This window comes from Phascolarctos cinereus, unplaced genomic scaffold (assembly GCF_003287225.1).
Source record: "Phascolarctos cinereus isolate Bilbo 61053 unplaced genomic scaffold, phaCin_HiC Scaffold_4;HRSCAF=312, whole genome shotgun sequence".
Taxonomy (NCBI): domain Eukaryota; kingdom Metazoa; phylum Chordata; class Mammalia; order Diprotodontia; family Phascolarctidae; genus Phascolarctos; species Phascolarctos cinereus.
Window position 1 is genome coordinate 659,616,215 of NW_027555847.1, and position 23,022 is coordinate 659,639,236.

The 23,022-nt window shown below is 51.2% G+C and overlaps 1 protein-coding gene across 6 annotated transcripts in view; it reads left to right on the top strand.

The window, feature by feature from the left end:
- The first annotated feature begins 6,226 nt into the window (after positions 1-6,226).
- Positions 6,227-23,022, top strand: part of NFIX (nuclear factor I X) — a 125,485-nt gene continuing 108,689 nt past the window's right edge. For 2 of the 6 annotated variants that reach the window (XR_013486389.1, XM_020995390.2), the window contains exon 1: positions 12,133-12,532. Coding sequence is in view for 5 of the 6 variants with exons in the window: in XM_020995390.2 (XP_020851049.1) it covers positions 12,506-12,532 (27 nt within the window). In the remaining variant the exon portion in view is untranslated. Of the gene's footprint in view, positions 6,244-12,130; positions 12,533-23,022 lie in introns of those variants that run through there. The other 4 variants (XM_078153925.1, XM_020995392.2, XM_078153926.1 and 1 more) reach the window with 4 other exon arrangements.

The window sequence follows — 23,022 nt, forward strand, 5'->3', positions numbered from 1 at the left end:
GGAGCGGGGGAGGGGTGGTGCAGGTGGCACGGGAGCTGGCACTGCGGCTGCTAATCAGCTTTGCCAACACCATCTGTCACGGTGGAGCATCTGGGACTCAAGGTGACCCTGTCACCCCTGGTTACAATTACCAGTTTGGCATCTGTATTAAACCTCCACCAGCCGAGGCTGCTGGGCCTGTGGGATGCAGTGGAGCCTAGGCCTAGGCCCAGAGGGATACAGACAGGCAGGGATGCAGGTTGGTGGAGGGGGTGTGGCGTAGACATCAATTCCGCACAGACCTGAGTTTAGTTGGTCTCATTCTTCTCTCACGAAAGGAGATGCCTCTTAAGAGAGGATTCTAGGTTTGGAGAGCAGAATCTTATGTATCCAAGTGCATCTGTGCATGTGTGTGCCCTAGGGGGTGCGTGTATATGAATGCATACATTTGAGCATAGGTGTATTGGCCATATGTGCATACATGTGTTTATGCAGGGATGCATGCCTATACTGGGGCATGCATGTATTGCACATGTGTGTGGGTATGTGCATGTCTGAGTGTGCATGTCCCTGGGGGAAAGGAACAGGTGGGTGATTGCAAGTCGGGGGACAACTATACCTGAGAACAGTATATCTCTCTGCCTTCTCCAACGGTCTCTTGCCTCCTAAAATTTGTTTCTCCTCTAAAACTTCCTATTTCTCCCTTCTCTCCCTCTTGCTCTATTTGTCTCTGTTTCAGCCTCTCTGTCTGTGCCTGTTTCTTCTTGCCCTGTTTTTTGGGGGTACCATCAATAAATTACTGGGAAGGTCTCCCTGGGATGGTTCTAGGCCTGGGACGGGCTGTGTTAGTCCCTGGACTCCATCATAGGTTAAGTTCTAGGTTCTCAACAAGGTTGGCTGTTGGAAGCCGGATTTGAGTGAAGTTGAACTCTGGGGCTCTAGGTTGGGTAGAACCCCAGGCAGGGCAGGGCTGAGCTCAGGAGGCTGGTGCAGGGACACGCTGTGGACACCAGGGGCCGCCATTGTCCGAGATTTGCTCCCGACCTCGCGGTCTAGGCCGGCCTAGGAGCCCAGGGACCTGGGACCCACAGCTGGTTGAGTCAGGAGCGGTTGGGGACCATGCTTCTGACAGCAGTACTATCTTCCTCACCACTCTCTGCTCGTCTTTGTTAGCTAGCAGAGCCCACAGTGTCCCATCGGAACATCCACAGCTGGGTGTGGCCCCCAGAGTCCCTGATTTGTACGCAGAGTTCGTACATAAGACAGGCACCTTCACAAACTGATACACACAAAATTTACACAAACACAAGCACAGTCATACAAAGGACCACGGGCACATGATCACACGCGTTCACCCACGGGTAGCCACAGAGCCACAGATAGCATGATCCACTGCTACATACGCTCCCACAGAGACACCTTCCTACTTACACACACATACTACCCTCGCAGCCATGCACACATGCTTCTGAAACACTAAACCTTCTTCGCACATGTTCAGGTTCCCCTCGCCTTGGGAGGGAGAAGCCCAGCCTGGACCACTCTCGGGGCGGGGGAGAACCCAGGAATGTTGCCTCCCGCCGGCTTCCCCTTCACCCCCTGCCCACCTCCCAGATTCAAGACCCGGGGGACCCTCCGCTGTCCCTTCCCGGGATCCCCCCTGCCACCCGCCGCCGCCTCCTACATCTGCGCCCAATCTGGCGTCCTGGCGTCCGGCACATCTGCCCGCCGAGCCCCGGAGCGCGGCAGCCGTGCAGCCATCTGGAGCCCGCGGGCCGTGCCGTGCCGGGGCGCACAGGGCGGGGGCGCGCGGGAGGGGGGTGGTGGCTGGGGTGCGAGGAAACTCAGGGGGGTGGGTGCAGGAGTGCTGTGTCTGGGGCTGAGATGAGAGAGAGAGAGAGAGAGAGAGAGAGAGAGAGAGAGAGAGAGAGAGAGAGAGAGAGAGATTCAGACATAGAAACAGAAACATTCGTTCGATAAACGTGCTGAAGTCTCCAGTGGGCCAGTGTAAAGAATTTGTGCGGGACAGAGAGAGGAGGGAGTAAAGAGGTGAGAGACACACAGAGACAAAAAGAGAGGAAGAGGAGGAGGAGGAGGAGGAGAGAGAGAGAGAGATTCAGTAGACATGTGCTGAAGCCTTCCTGTGGCCAGGCCCACAGTATTAGGAATTTCGGAGGAAAGAGATAGAGGAGGACATAGAGGGGAGAGAGTGACACACAGAGACAGAAAGAGATAGGACAGAGAAAGGGGCAGAGGCAGAAAGACATTCAATCCCAGCTAACATCTGCTGAAGCCTCCTGTGGGCTAGACCCTTGATAGGGACTGTGTGGGACAGAGCAAAGGACTGAGTTAGAAAGAGACAGAGGCAAAGAGACATTTATTCAACAAATATCGGAAATCCCTATAGCCTAGGACTTGTGCTGGGGGATCTTGGTAGTGACAAGGACAAAAGTAGAGGCAGAGAGAGGGAGACACACAAATAGATTGCAAATGCCTGCTGAACTGGGCCGGCCAGGCCTGGGCTAGGGGCTCTTGGGGACAGAGGATCAAGAAGTAGAGGCAAAGGGAGAGACAGAAAGACATTCATTCTTGTCAGCATCTGATGAGCCTCTCGTGGGCTGGATTGGCCGGTGCTCGGGGATCTGGGGGAGGGGGGGACAGAGCCTGGGAGAGGACGCAAAGGAGGGCAGCGAGACCCGCCCACGCGGGATGGAGAGCGGAAGCAGATGGTGACTCGAAGACGCGGGGGCGCGCGCCGCTGCCAGGAATCCCCGGGAACGCGCCAGTGCGCGCGCGCGCCTCCAGGCCCATTGGCCGGGTGGCCGATCCCCAGGGACCCACAGACCCGACCCTCCCTCCGTGTGTCCCCGTCCCGTCTCTCGGTGTCTCTGGATCTCTCCGGGTCTCTGTGGCGAAACCCCAGCTCCTCCTCCGGGCGCCGCTCCTAACAATGGACCGATTCACGCGGTGCCCGCCGGCGCCATGGCAACGTCCGCACTCCCTCCCTCCCTTCCCCCGCGCGCGGGCAGCGCGTGCCAAGAAGATGCCATGGTTACGTCAAAGGGGAGCCGCGAGCCCCGGGCGCGCACTCTTAAAGGAGCCCAGTTTCGCGGGCACGGGAGGCTGGGGAGGTGCTCTGCACACACCCGCCAGCAGAGGGAGTCGGAGGTCCGGGGGCGGGGGAGGGATGAGGGACGGGTAGAGGGGGCCGGTCCGGCCTCTATGCCCGCCCCCGGCGGCGAGCGTGGGTCCCTGCCCACGTGACAGGCCTCTACGCTCTGCCGCGGGCGCGGGTGGGTAAGTGTGAGTACATCTGTGCGCGCATGCACGGGCACGATCTTCTCAGACCGTCCCTCGTGGAACTGGTGTGGTGTAGTGGGAAGAGCGTCTGGACCACGAGTTCAAATCTTGCCTGTTCATCTTGCTTAGCTGTGTTGGAGGCTTAGGTGCTCTGCAGAGCCCTTAATTTTCTCATCTGTAAAATGGCAGGATTGGACTAGATAATCTGCAAAGTCTTTCCTAGCTTTGAATTCTGTGAACGACCTAGGGAGGGCACAGACGTCTCTCCCTGTTTTAGCAGTAGTTCAGAGTGCTAGGGATTTGGACTTAGAAAGCCTGAGTTTGAGTTAAGTACTGCCCAATTACTACAAGACTCCAAGCTTGACCTTGGCCTAGTCATTTCCCCTCTCTGGGCCTCAGTTTCCTCATCTGTAAAATGGGACAATAACTTTTGAATTACCCATCTCCAGGGTTCTTGTGAAGATCAAATAAAATATGCAAAGCACTCGGTAAAAAAAAAGGGGGGGCTTAATATCAGCCTTTAATACTGATGGGGGAACAGAAAAACTTCCCACTGGTTAAAAATACAAATGCTGCAGGTGGGAGGGGAGGGTATTTCCTGATACCAAGTCTAGTATGCTTTTTCCTCCCACCTGAAGAATAAGGGGTGGGAAGGAGGAATCTGCCACTATGTTTCTGCATGTACCATCCCCTAAGGAAAGCCTCCCCTAGAGTCATCAGCAATGAGCCTGGATTGCTTGCTCTTAAAACATAGACCCATAGGATTTAGGGTTGGAAGGGATATTAGAAATTATCCCCTCGATTATGGGATCATAGGCTCCAACTGGAAGGGGCCTTAAATGGCAAAGCTAGGATTTAACTCCACGGTCCTTTTGCAAATGTTTTGTATTATGTGGCTGGTTATATATGTGTATGTGTTTTACTGAAGCTGCCAGCCCCTCCTTTCCTAGGTGCCCCAAAGGGCTAGTGTCTACTTTCTGCCTTCAGGGAAAAGGAAGGGAACAAGCACTTATTAAAAACACCTGTGATGTGCCGGTATGTCAAATATGTCACTTGATCCTCACAACAATCCTGTGAAATGATATTATTATCCCCATTTTACAGATGAAGAAACTGAGTCAGAAGTTAAGTGAATTGCTAATTACACTGCTACTAAGCTTCTGAAGCTTGATCCAAACCCAGATCTTCCTGGCTCTAATCCTGGGGTGGGGAACCTGCAGCTAGCCCATGGCTCTAACCACTGCACCACCGAGCTCCTTCTAAAAAAAGGGTCAGATGTGCTGGTGAAAAATAACCAGACCTCCTCTTCACCTGTAACCAATGCAGAGACCTTTCTGGTATGGCAGGTAGATTGGACATACTGGGGGCCCCGCCTCATTCTGACAAGCAGGAGCATCGGAGGATCTCATGACTGAGAGCCTGTGGGGGAGGCCACAGGGAGAGGAGAGGAGGAGTTGCTTGATTTGGCCTATTAGACTGAAGTTCACGAGAACAGCACAGTCTAACAAGCCGCGTACTTCCCCGGTGCTTACTCAACACGGTATCTTGAGGGGTTGAGGGGACGTGGTAAGGCACCTGTGATTTCATTGATGTGGAGAACTGCCTGATAACTCCGTCTTCCCAGCAATGTATGGCTTTAGAGAGTTGCTCCGGGACACCAAAGTTCCGAGGCCCCCCAAGCCGATTTGTATGAGAGATGGCACTCAGAACCTTGCTCTTCCTGGCTCCGGGGCCAGCTCTTCTTGGTCCAGTGCTTCATGCTGCCTACAGCAAGCCTTCAGTATATATATTTGTTGAATACGCCACTCCGTGTGTATATTGTAGGGTCTCTGTCCCTCCCTGCCCCTTAATTGGGACAAGGTTGTTGTGTATCTAATTTCTGTTCTTCCAATACCTATGTTTCCTCCCGCCTAATTTTCTGTCTGGGAATTTTGGCTCAACGGATCTACGACCTAGGGCAGTAACCCCTCAGAGCACTTGGACCCGTAGGCCCAGACTGGGGGTGGGGGGTGGTGTGGGGGTGGTGTGGTGTATGCGCGCGCGCACGGAATTGGTAGAGCGCGCACGTCGCTGCCTGGAGACTGCGCGCTCCCCAAAGACTTGTGCGCGGGGAGGCCCAATGTTCTAATGAATATTCATTATTTGGGGATTGGAGTGGGGCTGGCACCCACTGCAGACAGCTGTGCATCCCCCCATCCCCCCTTAGGGGCTCCCAGCTTATCCCTACCGAGAAGGAGGTGGGGAAGGGGAGGGAGGGAGGGAGAGACAGACAGACACAGACAGACTGTGATAGTGCGAGGTATGGGACTGTGGGTCCATATGTCATCCTGAGACTGATTGTATGTGTCCTCACGAAACTGTGGGTTCGAGGGTTGCAATCTAGGGACAAAGCGTCCTCGGGGTTGTATCTCTAGGGTGTGTGTTCTTGGAAGCTGTGAGTGTGTGTCTGTGGGGCTGTATATTCTCAGCAGTGGTGGAAGGGTGTGTCCCTGAGGGAGGTCCGGGTGTAACTGTGTGTAGCTCAGGGCTTGTTTGGCGCTGCTGGGGAGAAGGCTCTAGTTCCCTCAGTGATCGGGAAGGTGGGGATGTGGCACAGGTGCCCGTGCCAGGCACGTGTGGGCCCCCGCTCTAGCCGGGCCAGGGCACGTTGATGCAGGTCCCTCCCCCGTGGAAAGTTGGGAAGGTAAAGCAGGGAGGGCGGCCTGGGGCAGCTTTGCGCACCTGGGGAAGTAGGCTAGGCGCCCAGGGTCCCTAAGTGGGGGGTGCGGGGCGGGGCGGGACAGAGTTGGGCAGGGTCTGACCGCGAGGGCGGGGCGGGGTCCCGCACCTGAGAGAAGATAGGGCCACTGCTCTTTCCATTCCCATAGTCCTAACCGTCCTGGTTATCTGCGGCCCCGAGGGAGAGACTTGAGAGCCAAAGAAATCCAGAGACACCAAGAGAAGAGGAGAGAAACAGAGAACAAGGTCACGGTTTGTCAGTCTGATTAAATCACTGTCAGGGGGAAGCCAGGAAAGTTATGGCATCAGGATTCCTGACTTCTTTCTTTTCCCCATCTCTTGAATTCTGCCCTCCCCTGGACCTTAGTCTCCCTGCCGACCCCCGCCCCCTACCGAATGGGCACAGAACCGGAATTCTGCCAGTGCCAGCCGAGCCCGGGCCTGGCCCTCGTTTCTGGGCACAGCTGCGGACCCAGTGGGCCTGGAATGCAGCCTCTCCCGAGAGATGCCAGCTGCCCCTCCCCACCCCCAGCTGTCTTTGCCCCGGGGTGGGTTCTGTCTCCTGTCTTTCCCCTGGCTGGTCCCTGTTTTTAAGCAGTACTTAGCCCCCCAAGACTGCAGCAGCAGCCACGTCTGAGGAGTATAGACGGCTTCCAGTGCACTGGACGCTCCCATTCATGTTCTTTGTCAGAAGAAGGGGCTAGTATTTGAAGCCTTGAATTTTGGATTAAGTTTGGAGGATGAGAGAGCTGTACTATTCTAGTCTGAGTGTGTGCTTTTGGAGGGGGAGGGGTGTTCATTGAGGGGGTTACAGGAAACTTGCCTTTGGGTCACTGAGACTTGTGTGAGTGAGTGGGGGAACAGGGAGAAGAAAACTATTCAACCTTGACGCTGAAATGGGAGAATGTCTGTGAAGGATTCAAGCACCCCAAGTGGACTTACACCTACCCAGATTTAAAACCCCACAGGCACTCATATATAAAAAAAGACTACAAATAGACACATGGTACAGACCCATATACTTATTCTTAGACACAGGCTGTATATGCAACTTATACAAACATTCATCTATATACTCACACTTACCCATGCAGAGAGTCACATGGCACACTCACCCAGATTCACTCACACTCATACAAATACAAGCATATAATCACAAAGACTCAGACATATTCCTACAAACTCATGTAGAGAGTTACACGCAGATATATACTCACAATCATGGAGACTAAGACATACTTATATAATACTCATTTGCTCACACACAGATATACACAAATACACATTTCCACACTCACAGATACAGAGACAAAAACACAAGCTCATAAAATAAGACTGGGAAGGAAGGGATCTTAGGAATTATCTAGTCTAACACCCTTATTTTGCAAATGCAAAGATTCATATGCATATTCACATAAATACACAAGCATACTCATTCACAGCCATAGCCACATACACAGATACATACACACCCACCCACATACACACACACACACACACACTCAAATATGCTCACCCCCGCCACCTTCCCAGCCCTGCCCTTTCTCAAACACAAGTCTTATTCAGACCACGTTTCCAAGTTTCCACTGGGGTCTCCTGGGGTCTCGGCTACAAATGAAAAGTTTCCCAAATGGTTTCTCAGCTTCCACTTAGGGAAAACCTATAGGATCCTCCTTTCTACCAGGTGTGCAGTAGAATTGTCACCAGGTTTATGTGTGTACAGAGTCCGAAGAGTGGCTGAATCAATGCTAACCTTCCGAAGCACCCAGAAAGAACCTTAGGTGGCTTGAGCGCCCATAGTGCTCAAACCCTGGGCGTACTCTGAAGAACCCCAAAGATTACAGTAATAATAATAATATAAGCACCTTAAAGTTTTCAAAGCACTTCATGTACATGACCTTATTCAAGTCTCACACCAGCCCTCACCATAGGCATTGTCCGTATTTTCATCCTCATTTTACTGGAGTCAACTGAGATGAGAAATTAAATGACATGCCCAGGGTCACACAGTGTTGGAAATGAGACACAGAGCCAGATCTTCTGACTTCAAGTTCCACACTCTGTTGATCCTGCCTTCTTGCCTCTGGAAATTATGATAACAGTAATAGTAATAAGAACAATAATTTACACGGGATCTTTCCCTTTCTTTATCTCATCTGATCCACATCATAGTGTCATGAATTGGGCAGGGAAGGTGTTAATATCCCTGTGTTACAGATGAGGAAGCAGAGGGGTGAGATGATTTGTCCTAGGTCACAGCAAATTAATCATGGGACAGAGACTGAAATGTAGGTTTCTTAGCTTAGTCCAATAGCTCTCCACCACACCCCAATTTCACAGTTCCCCAACTCAAAGTTGCTTTTAATTAAGGAAATATTAAGTGGCCAGGCATTATGCTAGATGCAGAGAGCACAAAGACAAAAATGAGACAAATTCTGTCTTTAAGGATCTTTGGAATTTGGAGATTCTGGCATACTTTCTCCTTTGGGGAATTTCAAGAAGGTTATTTATGCCCATTCACAGCTAGACCTACCCACCTGTCCCACCATCAGGTCTGAGTGAACAGGAATGTCAGAGGCAGAAACCAGTGAGCTTCCTTACCCTAGCCTAATAGGGTAAGGAAAGAGAAGTACTTGGATAGGGAAAGACAAGAGGCTGATGGCAGCGGCGGTGGAGGCGAGGGAGGGGAATGGAGAGATTGAAGAAAAATGGAAGAGGTTGGGTCAAGAGAGAGAGGGCTTAGAGAGAGTCTGAGGGCTGGAGAAAAAGAATAGTGAGGGAAAGAATAACTTGGGAAAGAGTGTGGTGTGGGAATGAAAAAGGGGGTTAAAGGGAGAGTGATCTGGGAGGGAAAGAGGAGGCTGAGGGAAAAGGAGAATGGGAAGAAATGGGAACTAAGGAAGAAAGGGAATTGGGGAGGAGGGGGGTGAGAGAGGGAGGAGGGAGTGAGAGAGGGGAGGAGGGTTTGGGGAAAAGAGGTGATTTATGGTAAAGAGAGAAGTAAGGGTTAGGGTTAAGTGAGGGAGAGGGGAAAGGAAGGGTTAAGAGAAGGGGTGAGGTGGAGAAGAGGGGGCTGAAGGAAGGAGAGGTGTCAATCAAGCACAGTACAAACCTGTCCCTCGGCACCCAAGACCATAAGCATTCACGGTCTTTGCTCTGCAATGTAAACAGCATCTCCACATTCTATCCCCAGTTTATCCTCCTCCCATTTGTCCCCCAAGTAGGACCCAAATACAGCTGCTGTCCTAATAAGACTTCCAGGGGTTTCCGGGCTCTCCCCTTTCCAGCTTAGCCCACCTGAGCAGGATAGACCTCTCCAACAGTTTCTCCCCACATCCCGCTCCTGCCTGGAACTCACCTGCTCCAAACATTCCAAAGCCCTGGAAGTTGCCAGCTGGGCCCCTAGATGTTTTCAGTCCTCCCCACCTCCCCCTGCACACACCTGCATTGTGAAAGGGCTGCACCTGCTGCCAACTGGGGCCAGATGGGCAGCCTTAGCCAGGAGGAACATTGGGGCATTCCAGCTGTGACATTCCAGCTGTGCCCAACCTACCTGCTGGAGGCTTGCTCCAGGGAACCCCCTCTCACCCCCCCATCTCCTCCTGGATGATTTTTCATTGGCTAGGTGTGTCTGGGTACCTGGTGGAGGGGGTGTTCGCCCACTAGGCTCAAAGGACCATCCTTACTGCCTACTCTCTTTTATCAATCCCCAACTCCCACCAGACCACTTGTAGACTGAAATAGAATGAAAAGGTAGTTGTTGTTGTTGTTTTTCTGGTTGTGCATGTGTTCACACACACACTGTGGTGGTCAATGAAGTCTGTATGGTGAATGATGGTGGGGGAACCATTTTCCATCATTGCATAACAATTGCTCATCTATATGATAAGTTGTTATGTATTTTGTACACATCATGCCTTGCAGTTTAAGAAATGCTTTACACACATCTTGTATAGAGAGATGGCCTTGGAACATGGAAGACCTGGGTTCCATGCTACCCTCGTGTCCTCCAGCAAGCTACTTAACCTCTAAGTGCTGTAGGCAATTGTCTAAAACTAAGTTGCAGAAGGTGTGGTCCTGAATGGGTAGAAGGAGCTTCCTCACTCAGAAGTTCTCCATAGCAATGAAATCACATTATCCCTATACATGCCACAGCACAAGGAGACACAGATTCTAGATCCAGTCATAGGTTCAGATGAGTTAATAGAAGTAGAAATAGTTAATGGAAAAATAGAGGAATATATGTTCTGTACACATACTATTATGTTTCTAAGAGGGGAATGATTCCTTTCCTTTATGTCTCCCTAAGCTGGCCCTGGAAAGGAGTCTCCTCAGGGGCACAGATGGGAAGGGTAGGCCGGGCAAGGTTCACAGGTAGTTCTGAGGGGCATTTCACTTTGAATCTCCATTCCTTCCTAGCTAATCTGTGCTCAGGCTGAATGTGGAGCTGCCTCCTCCCTCCCTTACCCCTCAGCGACTTGTACTCACTTGGTAAAAGGCCCAGAACAGATATTTTGGTGGGTTGGTCTAGAGGTGGCTCATCCATGCCTCCATCTAGACACTCTTGCCTTCATTCCATTTCAATAGCAGGTCAATTTTTTTTTTTGAGAGGGTAAGATAGCAGTCCTGGAGCTCTGTGGTTGCTGATAGGCAGCAGAATGGATTGGGGATCCAAAAGGAGGGGACAATGCCTCGTACTCTCTAACTACCCCTAGTTCCCTGGGTCTGTTGGGAAGAACAGAAGTTATATTGGTAGCTCCTTTAGTGGCCTTATGGGGGGGGCTGGGTTAATGTCCACTAGTGTTCCAGATAATGGAGGGGTGAAGGGGGGCCTAGGGATAGGTACCATCCTTGATTTTGATTACTTGCCTTGCAGGTCCCCCTAGGCCAGGTGAGGAGGCTGGCTTCTTTGAAGTTAACCCAAAAGAAGCCAGGCCCCCTGCCCAGTGTACCCCTCCCAGTCTCCCCATCCCCCTCCTCAGCAGAATTGAAACTTTAAACGGTGTTAAAAGTTTCTGTTTACGAGGAGCCCTTGAATTTTTAAGGACGTATCAATTCCCTCTCTGCCCAAGTCTTTTCATCTTCAGCTGCCGGGGGAGAAGAGGAGCAGGAGGATGGAGGGCTCTGAAATCCTCTGGGGGTGAGCCTCAGCACACCGAGACACATTGGGGCTCACAAATACACAAGACACCCACCCTTCCAAACACACACACACACTGAAACCCTCATCCTGGAAGACTAAGTGAAGATGAAAATTGCAAGAATACCCAGGCTTTTCCACAGAATCTACCTTGTGGGCTGCTGATGGGGAGGGGATTATTTCACACACATACCCCAATTCTCTAGGTCTAGGGGGACAGGGGGTCACACCCACAGGAGCTCTACTTTTGTCTCATTTCTCTCCCTGACTCAGAGTAAGTAGTTGTGGGCCTGGTGCTGAGCTGGGACTCAGCAAAAATGTTCCTGAGCTAGAATCCAGGACATTCTCTCTCTTTCTCTCTGCCTCTTCCTTTCCTCCATTGGCACCTCCAGCCCTCCTTTGTCCCCCACCCCCAACTCCAAGTTGCTCTACACTCCTCCATTCCCTGCTGCCCAGTAAGGGGGAGGGCTCACCTGAGACTGGGATTGAGCCAGGGAAAGGCAGTCGTTCAGGGGATCCTGGAGCCAGCAGTAATGTGGGAAGGGAAGTGGAATGCCAAGGGGTGTCCCTGAGTGCGGAGGGGTCAAGGGGCACCCACAGGCTGGAGGAGGCTCTGGAAGCACATGTCTCCTGTCACCAAGAAAGGAGGTGGCAGGAGCACACACATACACATACACAATGTGTCTGTCCTGCGACAGTGTGTCAGTACGACCTAGTGGTAGTGGGCTTGTCTGTGTGTTTGGGAGAGGGGAGGCGTGCCATTAAGCATGCCGATGTGTCACTATATGTCCGTGGGTGTCAATGTGTATCTGCGTGTGTGTCAGTGTGTCCATGTGTGACTGTTTGTTAGGGTAAGTGTGTGAGAGAGAAAGTATGTGTCGGGGTGGGTGTGAGTGTGTGTCCGTGTGTGCAGCGGGGGTGGGAGCGGGCGCGGTCGGGGCGGGAGGGCCGGGCTGCCTCCCTCCCTCCCTTTTTCCCTCCCTCCCTCTCTCGCTCTCCCTCTCCCTTTCTCTCTCTCTCTCTCAAGTGCGCTCGGTTCCAAACTTTGTCTAAACTTTCACTTTCAGAGAGCACTGCAAGGCGGGGTTACCGAGCGGCATGGAGTAGAGAGCGAGAGAGGAGGAGAGTTGGAGAGGAGAGGGAGCGAGCGAGCGAGCAGGGCGAGTGAGGAGGCAGCTAGAGCGGCGGCGGCAGCGGAGGCAGCAGTAGCTGCGGCGACGGCGGCGGCGGCGGCTGCAGCAGCGGCGCGGGGTTCGGGGCAGGCTCGCCCGGAGCTGAAGCTCGGCTCCCCCCACTGCCCGGCCCAAGCTGAGCTGAGCTGAGTCGCGCCTCGCCGCGCCAGTCGCGCGGCTCCTCGGACGGCGAGCGATGTACTCCCCGTACTGCCTCACCCAGGTAACCGGGCGCCGCCGCCCCCGCCCCAGGTCTAGGAGGGTGTGTGTGCGAGCGCGCGTGTCTCCCTGCGAGGCTGTCTGCGAGTGGGTCCGGCTGCCTCCGAAAGACTGCATGTCGTGTCAGTCAGTCTGCGCGAGGGTGGTGTGTGCGAGACAGTGTGGAACGGCGACTGTAGGCGCGCGTGTGCCAGGCTGAGTGTGTGTGTCTGCGAGAGTGTCAGGCTGCGAATGAGTGTGAGTGTATGCGAGCGTGAGTGTATGTCAGTGTCAGTGTCAGTGTTGGGGTGGGGGTGGGAGTGCGTGTGGAGGGTGTGACTGCCAGGGGGAGGGGGGCCGGGGAAGCCCTCTCAGCAGGGCCTGGCGCTGCCCGCCTTAGCGCGGGGCTCTGCTCTCCGCTCCCCCTCTGCTCCCCCCTCTACCCCCCTGCACAGGGCCCTGCCAGGCTCGGCTCCGGCCGCGGGGCGGGCCACACTCTCTCCAGGGCCTTTGTTTTCCTCCCCGCACATGGGCGCAGAGTTCAGAAAATGGCGCGTCTCCCAAATTTATTTCGGGAATAAAAAAGAGCCAGAGTCGCGGTGAGGCACAGACCGGGAGCAGTCCTCCCGGGCCGGCGGACTGTGAGCTGCGGGGGGCGCTCGGCCTCCAGCCCCAGCTCGGGCTCCGGCGGGCGGCGTTGACTGCTCCCTCGGGCTCCGTGGCTCCTTCCCTTCGTCAATCCCTCCACACGTCTTCCTTTCTGACTCCGTGTAGGTCTCGCCCGTGCCGGGGCCGCGATCTCCCTGTGCTCAGCCTCCGGTTCCGATCCCAATCTGGGACGCAGGCAGGCAGAGAGTCTGACAGCGCAGAGGGCCTCCCCTCCAGCTAACTCCCGCGCCCGCTGCCTCCCTTCCCGGGCCTCTCTCCCCGCCCCCCGCTCGCTCCATAAACTTTTTTCCGCCGCAAACTTTCTAGCCAGCACAAGCTATGTGCGGCTTGTGGTAAAGAGGCCGAGCCTGAGTGGAGTCTTCTCGCGGCCCGACTCCCGCAGGACAGGAAATCCCCGTGCCTCCTGACCCCTAGCTCGGGTCCTGAGGTGAAAAAGGGGTGGAGGTGGGGTGGGCGAACTTGATGCACCGAGCACTAAGCCAGGGCTTTACTCGATTAGGTGGCAAGCCCGAATAGAAGGTGCAACAGGCCCCGCGCCATAGAACGCGATAGAGAGCTCTACAAACCCAGCGCTTTAAGAACCCGCTGTGGGAGCTCAGGGCACAGCCCATGCTCACTGCTCTGCTCCCAGGCTTCCCTAAGTGTGGACCCCACGAGTGAGAGAAAGGATCAACTTCTTTGTCAATGCCGGCGTACGTCTGAACTGCCGGGAGGCCCCTTAACTTCGTGTCTCTCCTTGTCGCCCGATGTTCAACAAAGCCCCCTCTGCTTAGCCCAGGCAAAGAGGTTCCTGCAAACAGCAACAGGGCCAGGAAATTTGGGAATTGCTGTATCCCTCCCCCACCTCCCCATTGGGGTGTCAGTTTTCTGGAAGTTTGGAGTGTCCCGAGGCCACGTCAGTTGGTCCAAGCTATTTACCAGAGCCACCTCTGTTCTTAGGGAGGAGGTGACTCCTAAAGGTCCTCGTCCTCAGATAGGGTATATAGGGACAGCTAGTGGGGGATAAAAAGAAGAGGGACTGGTTGCGGGGATACTGGGACCTCCCTAGAGTAAGAGCTAGTGGGTGATGAGTGAGAGAGGGCAGACCAGGTCAGGGCCTTGAGCAGACCCTTCTCCTGGCTGCATTGAATGGTCTACGTAAAGATGAGGCAGTTTCTCCGTGAGTCTGTTGTGTCTATTATAGAGTGTGAGTGAATATGTGAATATAAATTAGAAATTTATATCGATGTACTGCAGAGTGAGTGAATGTTTGTAGGCCTGTGTATTAGTATGAATTATGTATGTGTGTATGTGTGAATTTCCTTTCTTTTTCACTCAGACTCTAGAATTTCAGTTGTTCCTGTTGGTGGAAGTGGCAGAATCTGGGAGAGTGAGAGCCATAGGCCACCTTGCCCCTGACCCTTGAGCTTGAACACCTCAGGCCCAGAAGATCTGCTGGGCTGAGCCTTCTGACTTTGGGGCCTACTTCTCCACACGGGGCCTCCGGGTCTCCCCTTCAATGCATTAACCCTTCACGGTCTAAGCTTGGGATCTTCGAAGTCACTACTAGCCGTCAAAACTTGGGTCCAGAGATGGAGAACCGGAGTCTAATCTCCATTTGGGAGAAATTAGGCTGACCTCTCAAAGGTTTATATCTAACATGCTTCACACCCTCGGCCCAAGAGTTTTCCTCTAGCTTCTAAACATCTTTGATGTTCTTGCTGGCTCCACTACTTGCCCGCTGTCCGAAGGACCACTCCCGTGACTGGGAACCTTGTGTTCTCTTTCCAGTGCCCCCCAGTGTACCCTGGCGAGCTGCACTAGCTCCCCAGTCTCTGGGCGGGGGTCCTGGGCCCCGGCCTCCCCTCCCCCCCAGCTTGGGTGTTTGTGGGCAAGCACGGCCCAGCCGCTGCCTAATTATCCATTTCCCAACTCTGTACTTTTCTTTTCAAGCTGCTCTAATGACCTGCAATTTTCTTTTCCTCCTTCCCTTTCCCCCTTTCCTCCTCTTCCCCATCTGTTAAACAAAAAAGTAACCTTATCGTCTTTTCCCTCTCCCTCATTTCTGTCTCTCTCTCTCTGGCTCTTGACATGGGTGGGGACATAGAAGGATTGGGAAGGGGACAATTGGGGCAGAGGTGAGGCCAAGGACAGGGAACTTAGGAGGTGGCAGAGTAGGGAGCTCTGGCTAGTACCCTTGCCTCTCATTTCCTTGGATTTCAAAATTGCTTTGGGCATAAAATATTGATTCTTCTGTTGACTGGCAGATGGAAAAAGGCAGGGAGACAGCAGACCTGGACTGGGAGTGACATGAGGAGGGGTGGGAGAACCAAAGGATGTCTGTCCCTTTTTCAGGAGACCTCGGGCCTTTTAGAGGGCATTGGAATATGTGTGAAGGGGAATTCTGAGCTGACCCGGGCTTCTTGTGGTCTTTCTGGATTCGAAGTCTGAGGCAATCAACAATCTATTCAGGATTTGGGAGTGGGGTGGGATTTCTCACTTTCTAAAAAGAAAATTTAAAAATGCTTCTCCCCCCCCCCGAAAAAAAGCTTAGATAGACTGAGATGAAGAGAGAGAATGGTACAAAAACAAGGAGACGGCAAGAGCTAGAGGGCTGAAGAATTTGGGTGGATAGAGAAGATCAAAGGGAACAGATTGGGCCTCCAATCCCGGCTCTGTAGCTCTTCGGCTCAAGAGTAGGTCAAACTCAGCAGTCTCAGTCATGGCCATTTAGTATTTCTCGACTGTTTCCCTGTCTCCCCACCCCCTCCCCAGTCAGGTTTCTCTATACCCCATGGAACACCGGAGGCTTTGATGGACCCAGTAAGTGGCCTGTGGAAAAACCCCTCTGGGTCCTGCCCCCACACCAGGTTGTCTGCCCCTTCATCTTTTTGTATGTTCCTTTGACTGGATATGAAGGACAGAGGTCTTTTGTCTTTCTTCCCCTCTGTGTTGTCTCTCTGTGTCTCTGTCTCCCTCTCCATCTCTGTCACTCTTTTTCTCTAAAACCAAAATTGGCTTTGATTTTAAAGTCAATAAATGAGCAGGAGCAGAGCAGAGCAGGGGCCCTGGTGGGGAAAGAGGCGAGAGGGAGAGAAGGGGAAGAGGAAAAGGAGGAGGAGAAAGGGATGTAGAAAAAGAGAGGGAAAGGGTAGAAAAGGGAAAAATAGAAAAGAGATGAAGAAAGATGGAGGAAGGTAGAGAAAAGACAGAGAAAGAGGAAGGAAAGAGACGGGAGGAGAGAAGATGTTGAGAGGAAGGAGAGAAAGAGAAAATAGATGGAAAGAATGGGAGAGGAGAAAAGGTGAAGAGGAGTTAGAAAGAATGGAGAAAGGGGGAGATAAAAGGAGGAGGAGAAGAGATAAAGGGGGAAAGAAAGGGAGAAGGAAGAGGGAGAGGGAGTGATAGAGAGAAGATGAGAAAGTGATGAGGGAAGAGAGCTGGAGAGGAGGATGTCAAGGGGAGAGAAACAGAAAATGATATGGGGCAGAGGAGAAGAGGTGGGTGAAGAGAGGAAAGGAGAAATATATGGGGAGAAAGGAGACAGAGAAAGGAGAAGCAGAGAGAAAAGGAAGTTAGGGGACTAAGGAAGGGATGAAAGATGGAAGGAGGAAAGAGAAAAGAATTTCTTGGAAAAAGCAGAGAAATCTAGGGCAGGAAGAGTAGAACTGGCACCTGGAAGGGTTCAGAGCCTTGTCACCCAGATGAGACAGAGATGGATGGGAAATCCCATGTCATATATAGAGATAAAAAAAGAGAAGCACATGTACAAAGCTATATTCTCACACAGGCATACAAAGAAACACAGAGATGGATGGGGAATCATACAAACACAGAGACACATGCTCACAAACATATGTAGATACAAACACAGTTAAATGCTTAAACACAGAAAAAAATAATAGCTCACCAATAGCTATGATTTAACTGAGCTGCTCACCTCGCTATAAAGTAATAATGCCCCTGTTTTACAGATGAGGAAACTGAGGTTCAAAGAAATGAATGAATTTAGTCAGGGTCAAATAGAATGTATAGGATTTAGAACATGAACCTAGGCCTTCTGACTCCAAGTTCAATACTCTTTATATAGGAACATAAATACAAGTGTTTAGTTACACACAGGCACTCACCAAAAATAATGGGCATGCATATGAACAGACATGCATATAGCCACATATTCAAACTGTTTTATGCCCCTAGTAGGATTGGATAATGTTGAAGACTCCTTTCCCTGGTCTCCTTAGTGTCTTCCTGACTATTCACAAGCCATCTGGTTATCCTTTTACCTTTGTAAAGCCTTGAACCTGATTTCCTCCTAAATGAGATGGTTCCTGTTTCAATAAGCTGTACCCCACTCCTTTTCACCCTAAGTGCCTATTTCCCAGTCTTTCTCCCCCTATTTCCTCCATTATAACTGTCAGGCCAGGATACCTTAGTGGTGCTCTTCGAAGTGACCTGGGGTTAACGTGGTCCTTGTAACCACGCCAAAAAGTGGTGCCTAGAGAGCACACTTGATTAATTTCAATTCAATCTAATCAACTGATTGTCTATTGTGTCCCAGGGCACTGTGCTTAGCATTTTATTGGAGGTAGGATGGGGGATACAGGAGGACATGAGAACAGTGTAGAAAGCAGTGAAAGGGAACTGGAGGATAAGAGGGATAATAGCATGTGGGAGAACCTGGAGGTACATGATGTTCACCTGTGACCTGTGGGTGTGGAGATGCCGGAGCTGGGGTTCTGAACCATCTGAGGCCTTCATTCTGGATGGGAAGGAGGTATCCAGGAGGAGCCATCTAAGGGCAGGGTAAGAGAGCTGATCTCCAGAAAACCAAGTTCACAGGGTCTACAGAAATAGGAGCCCAAGTGGCCAGGTGGCAAAGGGAGAAGGGAGTAGCTTTTAAAAATAGGGGCTAGAATGGGGAGGAGAGTGGAGTTCAGGAAGGGCCAGAAGGAAGCTATACTGGGGAAGGCGTGAGGGACTGAGCTAGGGGCCAGAAGGTTGAATCTAATTCCTTCCTTGGGTAAATCCAGGAAGCCTTCAGAGGTGAGACTGTGTTGGCTGTACTGGATAGGAATGAAAGGAAGGCACGTGGCTCATATCCACTTGTACAGATAGAAGTGTTCTGGACAAAGAAGGCCATGGCAGGGGGGTGTTGACATAAGAGAGAGACAGACCCTAGCAGAGGAGGGGGACAGGGAAACTATGAGAATGATGGGGATGCCACACAGGAACAAAGAAGCAGGTAGGGTTAAATTAGGCCAAGTACTGTGAATCCTGGTGTCAGGATAGCTATTGGATACATTGGCCAAAATGAGGACGAATGCACATCAGAAGACTGAGTTGGCTAGTATGTGGTACACTGCTCTGACAGGGTCCTGAATAAAGCCCATTGATTGCCTTTCCTTTTGGAGCTAATCTGGGCCCTCTATTTCACTTTTGCTCAGGGGAAAGAGGGTCTCTCACCCCAAATCTGTGGGTTCCAAGGTCTATTACTTCTCCTTCCCATGGGTGGGGAGTATGTGTCCATATTAATTCTATGATAAGAGTCTGGAAAAGTGATCAGACCATGTCTTAGCCTCAGTTTCTTTGATTTTTCTCTCTCCGTGTCTCTGCTGCCATCCTCATAATTGTCTCCCCTGCTGCTCCTTTCTTGTTCAGTTTCCTCCCCAGATACAGGAGTCTAAGGGGGAAGGATGGGAGAAGGTTCTCTCAAGCCCCATGCTGGCTCTCAGGAGGGGCTCCCTGGCTCTGAGTTTGTGGGGCAGGGGATTGTGTTAGCCCTTTCCCTGAGGGTGAGACATAGGAATGGAGCAGAGGACTCCTCTACCCTTCCATTCCCTGAAGTCATTGCGTTATAGATGAGAGTAACCGAGTCTGAGCTTGGGGGGGGGGTGACAGGAAGGGGGAGAGTGAGGTGGAATGGTTGGGAGAGCAGGTAATTTGGGGTACATTCATATTCATTCACACGGGCATCCTTATGTCTGTCACTACTCTCTTATGATTTTTCTGTGACTCTTTTCCTTGGAGGTGGTTGGTCTATCTGGTGATTGTGACAGTGGCAATGGGTATGCCTCGGCCTTGTGTCTCTGTCACTCTTGTGTCTTTTTGTTTTGTTTTGGTTTTTTTGTTTGTTTTTGTTTTTGTTTTGGTAAGGCAATTGGGGTTAAGTTACTTGCCCAGGGTCACACAGCTAGTAAGTGTCAAGTGTCTGGTCTGAGCCTCGATTTGAACTCAGGTCCTCCTGACTCCAGGGCTGTTCCTCTATCCACTAGCTGTCCCCACTCTTGTGTCTTTCTGGGCATACGGTGGTAACAAGGTGTAGTAGAAAAAGTTGTGTTCAGAGTCAAGAAACCTGCAGTTTTAATTCTATCACTTTCTGAGTGACCATAGGCAAGTCACTTCACCTAACTTGGACTCAGGTTCCCTTTATAAAATAGGGACAATCAATCCCAGCCCAGCCTAGCCCAGCTCATGGGTGGTTGTGAGGATCTAATGAGATAAATAAAGGATATAAAATTGCTTTGGAAAGTATTCTACACATGGGAGGAATAACAGGCATGTTATATGTCCTGTCATTGTGTCCCATCTATATACTCCGATAATTTTACCAGCCCTCCCTTTTGCTGGGCCTTGGTGCTGGGCAGGCAGGTGGCCTGTGCTCACTAGCTTTTTCCATGAGGGGGAGGGACCCACTGTTGATGCCAGGTTTGTTCTGGGTCCAGAGGAGCTTCCTCCATGAAGGCAGGACCAAAGCTGTAGAAGCCTCAACCTAGTCTGGTCCCATTCCCTGCTGAACCCAGCCCTTCCTTCCCCGGACACCCCTAACCTGGGCCAGGTGGCTTAAAGCCTCCTTCTGCCTATACCTTCCCGCCACTCCCCAGAAGTCAGCCCCAATTCAGTCTGGGACAGAGACACTGTTGTGTGTGTGTGTGTGTGTGTGTGTGTGTGTGTGTGTGTGTGTGTGTGTGTGTATTTGGGGAAGAGAAGCAGCAGGGCTAGGGAGAGAGGTGGAAAGCAGTTGGACAGACCTCTCTCTGTCTACCCTGTGGCTCCTTCTGCCCATTTGAGATTGATTTTGGCTGCTTCTCTGAATCTGTCCTGGGACTGCCATGGCAGTCTGTCCATCCAGCCAGGGTATCCTCTTCTCTCCTTCCACATCAAGACTGTCTTATCTGTGCAATACCAGTAGCCTTTTGCCCCAGAAACCAATAACTAAGCTGTGGGTGCTGAGGCCTTTATCAGAACCATATTTGCACTAAAGGTTCTAAAGCGACAAAAATTTGACAATTTCCTTTCTTTCTCTTTTTCTTTCTTTCTTTCTTTCTTTCTTTTTCTCTTTCTCTCTTTCTTTTTCTTTCTTTCTTTCTTTCTTTCTTTCTTTCTTTCTTTCTTTCTCTCTCTTCTCTCTCTCTCTTTCTCTCTCTCTCTCTCTCTCTCTCTTTCTTTCTTTCTTTCTTCTTTCTCTCTTTCTCTCTCTTTCTTTCTTTCTTTCTTTCTTTCTTTCTTTCTTTCTTTCTTTCTTTCTTTCTTTCTTTCTTTCTTTCTTTCTTTCTTTCTTTCTTTCTTTCTTTCTTTCTTTCTTTCTTTCTCTCTCCCCCCCTCCCTTTTTTCCCTCCTTCCCTTTCTCTTACTGGCTTTTTTCCCCCTCCTGCCAAACTCATCTTGGCCCTGGCTGAATATCTCTCCTTCCCCATTTTTGGCTCCAGCCCCAAGCACTAAGAAAAGAAGGTCTCGAAGTTCCCCATTCCCCTCAGCCTCCACCTCTGCTACCACCAGCCATCAGAAGACCCTTTAGAGCTAGGAAATGGATTCTGTTTTGGGACTGGAGCATCTGTATGTGGAGGGATGGAGGGCCTTTGGAATGGGAGCTAGGCAGGGCAGGTAACTATGATTTATTCTTTTAGGGGTGGGAGAGGAGGTAAGGCATTATGGGGTGAGGGAGGGGGAGGGTAGAGCAAGCAATCTTGACATTTGAGCAATATCACCACCAGACTCCTTTGGAGAAAGTTACAGGTGGGAGGGGGTGTCAATGCTTGGGGAAGGGGTAGGGCACTCCCATCTCCCTCCTGATAACAGTGGCAGTTTTAAACAGGCTAGCAGTACCCAGTTAATAGGGCAAGCCTTGGGGACTTGCTAGGGTTAGGCAAGGGGTTGGGGGGTGATGAGGGACTGGGCAGGGGGGAGGAATGTCTCTTCCCAAAGTAAAGTCTGGTTGCTCATTGGGCTGGCAGAGAGCCGTGGGGCTGCAGCTGTGTGCTGAGCTCTGAGCTGCCGCAGTCACTACCACCGGCAGTGAGGGAGGCAGGCAGCACTGCGGCCTGCCACAGCCAATCAGAGGCCTGAGTTTCACGAGGGATTATACCCCCCCCAAAGGCCCCACCCCAGGGGGAGCTGAGCTGGGAGGCAGTCAGTGGGTGGATGGGACAGGGTGCCCCTCCAGACTCAAATCACCAAAGGTTGTTGAGGTAAACAACAGAAAATATCCCCCCCAGGGCTGGACCAGGGCTGCCTTGAACCCCCTTTTCCTAGGATATAGTGCCAACTCCCTAGGCACAGACCAGGGAGAGAAGGTCTTACTCTACAATGTTCCTTTCCCCTCCACAAACAAGGAAAACCAGGTTGAGTGGGCCCCAAAGGACTTAGTATTAGGGAGGCTTCCAGGAGGACCACCCAAGGACCATGGGAAGAAGGTACTGAGGTATAGAGAGGGAGTCAGAGGACCAGAGACTCCAGATAGATTCCAGACTCCCTAGGGCAAGGCCTTTACAAACTGACCCCTGGGTTTGGTCCACACAGCCAGATAAAAGGGAAAGGCAGAAGCCAAATAATACGGAGTTTTGGTCAAAAGGCATCTTTGGTATACATCGGTGGTTTCTAACCTTTTTTGTCTCTTGGACCCCTTTGGGCAGTCTGGTGAAGCCTCTGGCCCCTTTCTCAGAATAACACTTTAAAATAAAACATAATATATTACAAAGGATTGCAAAGAAAACTGATTATGTTGAATGCTAGCAAAATATTTAAAAACAAGTTCATGAATCCCAGGTTAAGAACCTGTAATCAAAAAGATCTAGCAGTGAGAGACTAACCATGTGTGTATATATATATCTACACACACACATACATACACACGTACATATATGTGTGTGTGTATATATATATATATATATATATACATATATGCACAGAATATTACAGCAGGCCTACCTGCTCAGACCCACACAGACATATACACATGCACATACAGAAAAACACATCCAGGAACAGAATAGCACACAAGCCACTGTGGTTTTATCAGGAGGCTCTAGTCCTGAAGGGAAGCTTCAGGCTCCAAGTACCCCTGTTCCAACTGTCCTTTCTCTCTATTTCTTCAGTTTGTCTGTTGGTGTGTTGAGAGAGTTTGGGCCCCAGGAAAAATCTACCACCCAATAAAAAGGTTAGGGCCTCCGATTCATGTTGGCTTTTCTTAGCACAATGATGGATAGGCACTTACTGAGTTAGTAAATCCTTCTACCCTTTGGTGTTCCATTAGGCCTAAAGAACATCTGGGCTTCTGAGACTATGGGACAAGACTCAGATCCCATCTATCCACCCATGACAATTGCCCCTTTCTTTCTTTGTAAGGCTGGGGGAAGAAGGGTCTCTCTGGACTTAAATCTAGGTTCCAGTTCCCTTTCCTGGGAAAGGGTGGGAGAGGACCAGAGATGCTGTCAGTGCCAATCCCACCTTCGACACCAGAGCTTTTCCCAGTCCCCTCAGCTGCTGGCTAGTACCTTTCCCTATTAGATTACCTTCCATCTACTTCCTATACATCTTGTATGTGCCTAGTTATTTACAAGTTGTCCACCCCATTAAATTGTAAGCTCC